A 12500-nucleotide genomic window follows, 5' to 3' on the forward strand; every position below is an offset into this window, starting at 1 on the left:
AGGAAACACACCAACATCCCAGAGTTGAAGCTGTTCTGTACGGAGGAATGGGCTAAAATTCCTCCAGGCCGGTGTGCAGGAATGATCAAAAGTTACAGGCAATGTTTAGTTGCACTTATTGCTACAATTACACCAGATACTGAAAGCAAAGGTTCACATACATTTGCCACTCACAAATATGTAATATTCAATCATTTTCCTCAATAAATAAATGACCAAGCATAATATTTTTGGCTCAATCGTTTACCTGGTTTCTCTTTATCTACTTTTAGGACTTGAGTGAAAATCTGATGATGTTTAAGGTAATATTTATGCAGAAATATAGAAATTCTAAAGGGTTCACAAACTTTCAAGCACAACTGTATGCTGCTTACTCAAGATCATTTAATCAGTTTAACTCGATGATATTTACTCTTGACAGAAGCTGTAGTGAAAAATATTTTTTTTGAATATAAATATCTGTGGAGTTTGCATGTTCTCTCCATGTCTGCGTGGGTTTCCTCTGGGTACTCCGGTTTCCTCCCACAGTCCAAAGACATGTAGGTTAAGTACATTGGCGATTCTAAATTGTCCCTAGTGTGTGCTTGGTGTGTGTGTGTGTGTGTGTGTGCGCGTTTGCCCTGCGGTGGGCTGGCGCCCTGCTCTGGGTTTGTTTCCTGTCTTGAGCCCTGTGTTGGCTGGGATTGGCTCCAGCAGACCCCCCGTGACCCTGTAGTTAGGGTATAGCAGGTTGGATAATGGATGGATTAATATCTTGTTATCTGCCCAATGATAAAATGTATTTTAAAAATCATGTAACAGCTCGGACTGAGAAATTAAAATTGAGGCTTATTTTTATTTTATTTTTTTATTGTCCTTGATTTAGACTACTGCAGGCAACCTTTCTTTCAATCCTTGATTATAATGATGTTACATACATGCCTGCATACATACATACATGTGTCCAATTCCTTAGTAAAGCCTCTAGATGTTGTTTATCATTTTGCAATTAGATGATAACAGGCGAGCACTACACACCACACTTCTTACAATGTAGGATGGCCTTCTCCAACTGTAAAGAAAAAGCTGCATTGGTTTTTGTTTTTTACATAGCTCTTCTAAATAAAGTCAACATGTCATTTTATTTCTCATTTGAAGAACTAGAACTTGGACACATTTTCAAAGTTGGCTTTTCTCAGAGGTTCCGTTCCTACAGTAAATACTAATCTTGGTAGGGTAGCACTTTGATACAGTGCTCTATCCTGGAATAAATGAAAACACAAAGGTGAATTTTGGTAGTGTAGCGGGGCTACATATTAGTAATAGTGTTGTTTGTGTTCGTACCATGTGCGTCTTGTTTCCATCGTCCCATTTACTGTTTGTGTGTGTCAGTGAATACCGTCCCCGTAAAGGGGGACGGATGATGGAAGGAGATCGCAGCCCCAAACCTGGAAAACACCGGTTTTCAATTAATCAATTACATTCGTCACAGGAATATAAAAACAATCAAGAGGGAACGAAGAGAAACAAGGAAAAGGAGGAGAGAGAGAAGGAGACATTCATTTTACGACCACGAACCTGCTGTATTCCACATCGCACATTTCCATCCAGTTTGTCTTTCATTCCGCCGGACTCACTCCAACACCCTCATCACGAGAGACCCCGGGGTCGGATCATTTTCCACCATCGCGAGGATACACGGTGAGGCTGTTCCATTTTGTTCCGAGAATTACAAACACTCCATATATCGGTTAACCAGTCATCTGCTTTCAGGACAATTGTTACTCGGACTCAAGTTCACGACCGTTCATTTCCGTGCTTCATTCATTCTTTTTTGATATTTGTGTTGTTTGTTATATGTTACAAGGGCAAGGGAGGGGTTGTTATATTCATATAGGGATTTGTCATGGTGTTGTTTTGGTGGAGGGATATTTATAATTTGTTTAGCTTTTCTGTTTCATTTAACACAATTTATCAGTTTAAGTTTATATATCTGCTTTTCTTTTGTGCTTATTTACACCGTCGATTGTGGGGGAAAGGTTTAATTTGTTAAAGGTGCGACTTGATTAGATTTAACCTCAGCAATTAATCCAGGCCACAGGTCTTGGAGGTGTAGCTGCCGGCCGGGTAAGGGGTCGGCCGTTACAGTAGTTTTATAGAACCTATTAATGACCTCTTCAATTTTAAGTGTGAATATTTAGTAAATCACATTTGTTTAAGTCCAAGTTTCAATTTGATGCCTGGTGTTTTAATTTTTGCTGTACTCAGATTTGATTATTAATTGTACTTGTTTTACTCAAGTGTTCTATTCGTGGAAATTTTGAAATTTAAAAAATAAGCGGGCTAGCCCTTAATGCTTCTCTCAAGAGTGTAAAAAGGTAAAATAAATGTATCAAAAACAATCTTCAAGCATTCACTTTAAAAGCCAATGCCAATTAAGTGCCGATAGATTTTTTTTTACTGTAGCAGGTGCAGAAATTTACTTTTGTAAAATGTGGAATTAAAGTAAGCAGGTCAAAAAGCATATGCATGTCTGAGCTGGTGTGTAACTACGTAAGAAACCTACCTACACATCAAATTGGATAATTGTTATGCAATGGGATGTTAGGATTCTACATGTTTAATATTTTGTGGCTGGGCTATTTCAACTCCCAAATTAACCTGTCATGATGCTAATAAAGTCGGCATATATAGCAGACTATCCATATAAGAAAATTTTTGCAGTCTGTACAATCTAAGCTGCCAGCTGCAGTAGGAATATATTGAACTGAAATTGCTCTATCTGGACTGCAAAGCTGAAAAACCTTTGGCTTTCTTGGCTAATTTGTACTTGAAAAGTATGTGCTTCTTGAGTGAAAAGATGTAGTTTTTAGGAACATATCTAGAGGCAATCAAGTCAAACATAGCTTGTCAATTCTTAGGCACTTCAATAAAATATGTAAGAGGGTTCCTGAACTACAACTATTAACTGGAATATTTGTTAACTATCCCATATTTAAATGAAACTCTCTTAAGTAAGTTTTACAACAAAAATCCAGTGAGTGGTCTACCCTTTCAGGTCCCTTTAACTTCTGACTTGCTCTAAAAATCTGTATCATCTCAATATTAATTACTCTTCAATTGTAGTAAAAAAAATAATGAATACTGAAATCTCTCAAGCTCTCCTGATAGCTGATATCTTCAAGTACTAGAAGTAACCCAGTATTTCCATTGCAGAATTCTTCTAGTACTACTTTGGCCCTTCAGTAATATGTAGATCAAAACTGCATACAAAATATTTCAAACAAGGCCTAACAAGTGTATTATAAAAATTAAGAACTTTCCTTGACACATTTACTGGAAAATGCAAGCAATGCAACCTTACATCCTATTAGCCTGCAAAATCCAATACCCATTTAATTTTAGAATTTTGTTCAAGAGTTATTAATTCGCAGATATGAATGTCACCAGAATCATCTCGGACTGTTCCTTCACCTGCATCCAGGGGCTACTGGCTTATGAAAAGTTGCTGAACAGCATATCCAATGTGTTAACAGTTTGCTTATCATGTAAAAACTATATACATTTTAAAAAAAAAAAAAAAAAAGTGTGGGAGTACAGCACACATGCAGTATTAGATAGTAACACTGGCACAAGATGCTACTGCTGACATTCTACTCATCAGTTGATAGTTCAGGGCAGAGAAGGGGGTGGTTATGGAGCACATTCAATGACTGCAAGTCTTGCATTGATTTACAAGACGACTAAGACAGGGTAGAAGAAAGCAGAGACACAGTAGTTAGCTGTGCAACATTTTTCTGGTCATATGTCTGAGGTGAGGATATACAACACTGACTATATCTTCATATCAAAGCAAGTCCATTTTTGTTGTTGAAGTTTGCTGTGTCTCACCTGATATCCCAGTAACGGATTTTCTTATCAAAGTGGCCACTCATCACACACTGCTCTGTGCAAACTATATCATTGCAGCTGGATCCAGCAAACACGGTCTTTATACCTGGATTTAAAAGGAAAAAGGGTTTTTGTTGGTTTTATTTCCATGTAAAGCATTTAAAGAATGTATACCTCAAGTAGATGATATGCAATGTCTGTGAGAACTGAATGAATGACTCACACAGATCATGATCCAATTTTACCAAGATTTTAAAATACTTTCTCCAACACTGCTTTAAAACTAATAAGTAAAAACTGTATTTCTCTTTCATTTACAAATTGTTGGTGTTTGCTTTTCATAAGGTTTTCCTCCTAACTCCACAAAAATGTACTTTGTTGTTATGCCATAAAGTAAAAAAGACACTCAGTTGAAGGTCTGTTTTATAAATGGGGAATCTTCCCTACATTAACATGAAACACTTCATCATTAATATTTCAAACTATATATTCTCCTTTTCTCTTAGTACTGCAGATCTGATGAGTCATCCATTGAATTTCACTGCATTTATCTACTAATGAGTGTACACAATTGATTTTTTGGCAAAAAGTGTTCCTTTAATGTTTTGTAATGAGCTTGGAGACAGAAAAAACTATTTGGTTTGGCTTCCACCAGGAAGTACAGGGATGTGTGTAGTCTAAATTATTCATCCAAAGACAGGTTACATAATATTTAAAAAAAAAAAAAAAACCTACCATTTTACAGACCACTGTAAACTGCTTTAAAGAAGCCAAAAATGCTAAAATTGCTTCTGAAAAAGCTATGGCTTAAATGGGTTCAGTTAAAAGATTGGATGAACCACTTAATCAGTTAGCATTACAGTTTAGGGGCTGTATATATTTTCAATAAAACAAGTATGAATCTGTGTTATGGATACTTCAAGGATAGGATGAATCTTTCTTCATTTCCAAGGCGAGACACTAGAATGGGTCCAGAGTTAGATTATACTGTTCTTGAAATTTTATTATCATGCTGCACATAAGCGCTCTGTACTTGGGATTCAACATACTTAAACCCATTTAATCAAATATAAAGCCATGGATGCAGTGGCCATTGGGGGCAGCACTAGGCACAAGGTAGGAAACTGCAAGTCCACCCTCACATACACCCACCCTGGCACAGGAGCCAATTTGGAATAACAAATGAACCTTACCTATACATATATACTGAAGTAGTACTAACTGCTTTGAACTGTGCTTAGTACTCACATTTTATTTAAATATGCAACTTATTGGAATAATTAAATGTTATTTTAAAGACACATTGTTGTTACTGTTCTAAAACTAGATACTCTCTCAAGAAAAGATCTACTGGAATTAATCCTCACTGCCAGCAATCAAAGCTGCAAAATCTCAAAAAATGCATTCTTTAAAACTTCACCTATCTGCATTTAGCTATTCTAAGAAAAGACAGAATGTGCACATACACACAAAAACATGAATGTGCAGCTGAACATCTTGCTAATTTTACACGGAAAATGCGTTAAATTGTATTTCTCATTCTTAAATTATTACTTCATTGGCAAGTGGTAAGAAAATGGAAACACTGAGTGATCTTTGCAGTACTCTCCAACCAATTACAATATATGTTGAATATTTTATGCTATTTGTATGTGATGTTATTTTCTGTTATAAGTGTCTCCAAAGCTTCCAAGTCAAAGTCCTGTACATTAGGTACTAACAAATAAAAGGGATTCTGAAATTCAGAGAAATACTCTGCAAAGGGCATGATTGTGTCTCTGAGTACACATTATTTTATGTTCAACATCTGATGAATGATGAAATTGCACTGAAGATGATTATCCAAAGCTTTTCAAAATAAACAGTTATAGAACTAGAAGGTATTTCAAGTATTTCAGACACTACAACAATTTAAGTAATGGGAGTGAATGTTCCTTAAAAGTGAACAAAATCTCAGGAATTACACAACACGTCATAGAGAAGAATGACAGTCTATCAATTCTACTGAAGTTTAGCTGACTAGAGTATCCCTTTGAGAGTTTTACACTGGAAATATAAAAATACAACACTAAATCAAATAAAGGAAAAAGGTATTCACATTGACATTTTCAGCTGTTACTTTATGCTTTGCTCTTGTAAATTACATATAACAAATAAATAGAACTGGGTGCACTGGGAGGAAACTCAAGACAAAATCTTGGACATCGGGAACAGTATTCCTAGTGCTTGCCATTAAAAGTAACTGATTTCATCCTAGACTGCTGTTAAATAAATGCTTACAGACTTTGCTGCGAAGATCCCACAGTTTAAGAGTTCGATCATGGCTGCCAGACACAATACGGGCATTGTCCAGCAAGAAGCGAGCAGAGAGAACCTTCCCACTGTGTCCAGTAAGCGTATGCTAATGGAAGAGAACAGAAACAAACAAACAAGTAAACAACTATTTGACTACCACAGACTGCTTTGTACAAGTAGAGCACAGTTTACTGGAGCAGGTCCAGGGGAAAAACAATTTTACATTAACAGTTGTAGTAACTATTACTGCAAAACCAAAAAACTCTGAGGATTATGATCTTCCTTTTATATCACGTCACACCAGGTTTTTTTGCCATGTAATTATGCTCTAAAAAAAACCAACACCTGCTGAGTTGATGGTGAAGGACTTTCAGCTCTAAAGGACCTTAAAGACAGCAGAAGGTTGGGCTATTGGACATTACAAATGTATTTTATAATAAAGTCATGAAGTACAAAAATGGAATGTTTTGAAAGCAAAATGTCAGAAGCAGTGAAGCAAAGCTAATTTAAACATTTAGCAAATTGTTTCATTTCATACCTTCTATTTCCACACAGTATGGCTTAGATTGAGGATACATAACAGAACTAAATGTGATGGATTGAAGCAGCGCCTAAAGCACACTTTTCACGAGGAACAGCAACTTTTTCACAAAATGATGGGACATTTACTGTAAGCAGAACAACAAGGGCAAAAGAAGCTTGCAGGGACATTGTGTATTATGAATTATTATTTGTAATGACTGGGTAGTTTTATCACTAGGAAACTGCCTATTAACTCATTTTACTCTTTTAATGAGATGTATTATTTGTGTTGCTTGCACATCATTACTATTTTACACATGCACGCATATACACACACACACAAAATAAAATATGGTTTATAACTATGACAAAAAAAAAATCTAAATGCATTACAAATCCTTACTGTATAAAACACCAAACAGGATCATACATATTAAACAGTTTAAAAAAAAAAAAAGATTACATTTAAAAAGCAAAAACATTAAATGGCATATGAAATGCATACCCGTAATCGGTAGTCATCAACTGTCCATATCCTGCTAGCAAAGTCATTTGAGGCAGCAAGTAAGTGGGTGCCCTAAGACAAAAATTAAAAGATTTTGAAAGGATGATTGTCTATAAGAGCTTATGGTACTGCATGCTTAAACTGTGTAACATTTAACATAATTACACTGTAGGTAGAAATTGTTTTATTAAAAAAAAACCTTCAGATGCAAAATGCATTTTCCAGCAATGTAACCTCTAAGGCAAGGGTGTCAAACTCAGTTTTAATGAGGGACAAAACTAACATTTTATATAGCTAACATGAGTTGGAATATATCAAAAACAACTATCGCTGCTTTTACTTCACAAACAAGATACACAGGTATCTCAGTTTTCATCATAATTTTATGTTCTGCTGCAGAACATCATAACCTGTATGTCTTCTCTCTATCAGTTTTTCTTTTCTTAGATATTATAGTGCATTAGGAAATGGCAATTCTAAATTGTCCCTAGTGTGCGCTTGGTGTGTGTGTGTGTGTGTGTGTGTGTGTGTGTGTGTATGTGCGCACCCTGCCTGGGGTTTGTTTCCTACCTTGTGCCCCGTGTTGGCTGGGATTGGCTCCAGCAGACCCCAGTGACCCTGTATATAGGATGTAGCGGGTTGGATAATGGATGGATGGATGGATGACCTACCAGCAAGCATGAGACTGAAATTAGGACTCTGAGTATAAAGTTTCTCAGTGCCAGTTGGAGAATTTTTGGTCCCCTATGTAAAGCTATAAAATGTTGCCACTATTGTGTCATGGAAAGAATCAGGAATCGCTGCTATTTTACACTTTGCTATAGTATAACTGTACCTATATGCTGTATAACATTTTGCTTGTAATCTTATAGTTTAAATGGATTAAAAATGTATATTTACATTCATGTACTGTGAGCTTTGTATAGGCATGCATTTGTTTTAATGAATTTCAATTTTTGGAAAATGATGCCAAAGAAATATTGCAGTTTATTATACACATTAGGTAAACGAATACAGATTTGGCTTAGTGTTTTAGAAACGAGTACATTTTAAAAAAAAAAGTATTCAAGCAAACAACACAAACTAATACACAAGTTAACTGCATGATTACAAACATAATACCAGTTTTAAAAGTAAATAGTATGTTTAAAGTTCTTTGATAAAAAAAAAAATCACTAAAATTTAAAATTACTTTTTCCTTCTCTTTATCTTTGTGAATTTAGAACCAGTGTCTTTAAAATCCATTGTTTGCACTAATTCACTTTCCACTGGCAAGATTGCTAACAATTATAAGAAACATAAGGATACACATTATATACAGGGTAAGCCAAAATGAAATACCATATTTCTCAAGTTCATTGCGTGAGGTAGAGGCAGTGGGCCGGGGTGGGAGTCCTTTGATAGACAAGCCCTTGAAGTTTTCAGATGGCAACATGCCATCATCACTACACAAAGCACCTTCTAAACTCCCGTCAGCATTCCTCCTAATGGTGACATCCCAAATCAGAAAACAATTCTTAAGTGGGTGGCTAACTTTAGACAGACAGGTAACACCATTGAACAGAAAATCTCTCATTATCTTTTGCAGAGACAAGGCACATTTCCATTTGAATGGTTGTGTAAATAAGCAAAACTTTCTCTATTGGGCTGAAACCAACCCTTATGAACTTCAGAGACCCCCTGCATAGTGAGCGTGTTACAGTTTGGTGTGTCATTGCAGAATTTGGCATTGTACGCCCTTACTTTATTGATGAGGGGGGAGCAACAGTCACTGTCACTTCAGAAAGTTACATTGAAATGCTACAGAACTTTTTGTGACCCCAACTGGAAGAAATGTATGTGGTGGATGCCTGGTTTCAACAGGATAGGACAACAGCTCATATGGCGCGAAGATCCATGCAAGTTTTGTGGGAGATGTTTCCAGGGAAGCAGATCTCCCTGTGTGGAGATATCGGGTGGCCTTCATGTTCGCTTGATCTCAATCCGTAAATTTTGTTCTTGTGGGGCTCTCGCAAGTCGAAGGTATACACACACACCAACCTAAAAACCTTGAAGCCCTCAAGGATGCTATTCACCACAAAATCGCATCTGTTCCCCTTGTAATGGCCGAATGAATTATGCAAGCGTTCAGGAATCATCTCATAGAGTGTATCGTTAATGAAGGACCACCACCTTGGAGACATCATTTTTAAAACACAGTGAAAAAAAATTGTTGTATACCCTTTCTTGCATCATAATGAAATTTATTTTATCTTGTACCGTTTTTGTAGAAAATGTTTTAAATGTGGTACTTCTTTCTTTTTGGCTAACCCTGTATACACATTATAAAGAACAAGATGACTGCTATGTTGTTTGATCGGGTTTTTCTATAATATTCACAAAGTTCACAAATTATTATTTACATTAATACTAACAAATAATAACAATAATTATAGCAATAAAACATTCCCAACATACATGACATTAAATATTCAATTCAAGAAGTGCCAAGGTTAAAAAGTGTGCTGACCAGTTCATTAATTAGGCAGAAAACCAGCCTTGTAATATTTAAGTTCCTCATCTGGTGCAGTTAAATTCTGTCTGGATTCATAATAGACACATAAGCAATGCTTATAGAAGTACTCAAAACGGCATGCATTTTGCTTGCAAAGTAAAGGAGGAAACATTAAAAAAAAAAAAAATGCTTACATAACCCAAATCTGCATCAGTATGCAAATTAGGATGTAAATTAAGATAAAGAGCAAACTTGCAACTGGGTAAAAGGGAAACCGCAGAAAACCAAAAGTAAAACTAAAAGAATGTTCAGCATAAACAGGGCTCCTGTGAAATCAACTACATTGCAACCTGAGATGTGGAACATAGTCTATAAAAGGTTTGTGTAGGTGCCCTGGTCAGCACAAAGTTTATTGAAGATAAAAATCTGTAGTTAAAGCCAAGTACCTCCATCTATACCTGCATGGCACTTAACCATATTAAAAAAACCCAGGTGTAAACACCCTGGCAATACATCACAGAGACCACATTTGGAGTTGGCTAGAAACAGATAGCAATCATATTTAATATAAGTGAAAATATAAATTAATTTTTTAACTATACAGTATACATCAGTAAAAAAAGACAAAAGAATCATGTAGGGCTGTGGCAGAAGTCACATAAGCCAAAGATGGGAGCCCTGTCCCGAGACCTGTACAGCTTTAAAAATTAATCAGAACAGCAGCAGCTGTGGTTTTTTGACCTACTCATTCCTTCATGAGACTATTATTTATTTGGCATGCTAAAACTTTATCACATTATGACATGTCACATTCTTTTCACTTTTTCATTATAAGCAGCCAGTTTGTATTTTAACCAAAAGGTTGTCTCTGTAGCTGTTCTGCACAGATAAATGCAAGTACAACTAGAAAAACATATTAATGCCAAATGTAAATGTACAGGTATATGGACAGAAGCTATATGAAATTAACATTACAGTGGGATCTGTGTTAAGTGATCAAGAGCCCCATGTAATATGATTTGAATATTTATGATGCAGGCCGCATTTTTTAAAAAAAAAAAAGTCCAAGGGCTAGATTCATCCTTTGGACCTTGTGTTTGACACCTCTACTATAAGGTGGGCACCCATGCAAGTGCACAGAACTTATGATTTTTCATTAGCACATAAAGAACCAAGTCAAAACATAAATCAACTGACACCTTTGATTTACAAAAAGGACAAATACTACAAGGTCCATAGACAAACTAAAAAATTAACATTAATAAATGCCCAAAACAACAAACAGACAAAAAAAAAAAAAAAAGAAAAATTAGACATGAGGGAGCCGACTTCCACATATTTTCAGGCTAACTGGAGAATACATAGGGAGAAACAGATGGTGAAAAGACAGCACACAGGAATAAATTAAGGTCCGTTTCATTTCAGCTCTGCTTTTAGACCATGACGTCAGTAGCTCTCAATTGTTATTTTTTTTATTAATGTAATTTCAAATGTGCTCTGTAATGCATACAAATGTTTAACATATAAACAGATAATGACGTGGTGCAAAAGTAAGTAGTGCTCACAGGGTGATAAAATATTTTAGCTCATGCCAAACCAGTGTTTAGAGCCAGTCCATTGCTTTCCAGTGTCAAAAATCTGAATGGACTTTGAGGCTTCTTTCAGAAATAGAGAGGCAAGCATGATGACTACAAATTAAAAGCACCTATTACAAGATCTCAGACAAGTATTCACTTTAGTGACTCTATAAAAAAACAAATTAAATAGTTCTACAGACCACAGTATTTTAAACTTTAGGCATAAAATATCTATGCAAGGAACATTTATGAACTGATCACATCTCATACAGTAATCTAAACTAACTGGAAAAACTTACCGCACTATCAAATTCTATGCTGGTGATTCCTGCATTGCTGCCCATTAGAGATCCTTTGAGCTCACATCGACCTAGAAACAGAGCAGCACCAAAACAAAGAGCACAATATTTAACATAGCAAAAGTAAGGAACTTAAACTTAATAAAATTTCATATAAATAAATACAGAAAGTTTAAAAATACATAAAATGAAATGCTCTTTTTTACGTAAACTGAACCCAATGCATTTTAAGACACTTTTTATAAGGTTTTTCCAAAAGGCTCGCTCTTCTAGAGCCAAACACTAATATAGAAAAACCATATGCCTTGTAAGAATGTTTTACTATTTTGCTATTTAACAAAACATGTCTAACAGTGAAATAGAAAACTTCCAAGAATCAGAGCTACAGGCAGCAACTGCATTAGTATTGTTTCCTCACTTCAGAGCCAGGGGATTCATTATCCAGCACAGCTGTAAAATGTGTGAAGTTTAAACATTCTTTAAGTGACAACTTGGGCTTTCTTTAGGGACTCGTTTCTTAATCAAGATTTCAAAAACACACGCTCAAGCCAAATGGCGCCTCTAAAATGGTCTAAAATAATCTCGTGCTTCTGCTTAATTCACAGCCAAAGCCTGTCTGCATAATTTACCCTTAAGAGAAAATCAGAGCTGAATGTTTCATAGTTCACTTCTGCACAATCTGTAAAACACCTACACATTAAGAAAATGCCTGGATGGAGGAAAGATTGAAGATATACCATATTTGCACGTGTACCACATGCACATTTTTCCCCGAAAATTAGCATTAGAGAATCAGGTGCGCATCATACACAAGGAAATGTAATTCTGTAATGTTTACTTCTTCTGCTTGGGCGCACTCACGTTCTCTCTCTCTAAATGCTTCTTATACAATCACAACGCATGTTGTACACAGGGCAAAACGATTTTCGCGATTTTCT

At 35.8% G+C, this 12500-nt stretch overlaps 1 protein-coding gene across 2 annotated transcripts in view; it reads right to left on the bottom strand.

Annotated features, from left to right (window-relative positions):
• The window catches only part of atg16l1 (ATG16 autophagy related 16-like 1 (S. cerevisiae)), a 72667-nt gene that overhangs the window by 12681 nt on the left and 47486 nt on the right, over positions 1–12500 (bottom strand). For both annotated transcript variants that reach the window (XM_039762676.1, XM_039762684.1), the window contains 4 exons: positions 11563–11633; positions 7193–7264; positions 6151–6271; positions 3871–3976 (listed from right to left, as the gene is read on the bottom strand). In XM_039762676.1, the coding sequence (XP_039618610.1) occupies positions 3871–3976; positions 6151–6271; positions 7193–7264; positions 11563–11633 (370 nt within the window). The remainder of the gene's footprint in view (positions 1–3870; positions 3977–6150; positions 6272–7192; positions 7265–11562; positions 11634–12500) is intronic.

This window comes from Polypterus senegalus, chromosome 1 (assembly GCF_016835505.1).
Source record: "Polypterus senegalus isolate Bchr_013 chromosome 1, ASM1683550v1, whole genome shotgun sequence".
In the NCBI taxonomy this organism is placed as follows: domain Eukaryota; kingdom Metazoa; phylum Chordata; class Cladistia; order Polypteriformes; family Polypteridae; genus Polypterus; species Polypterus senegalus.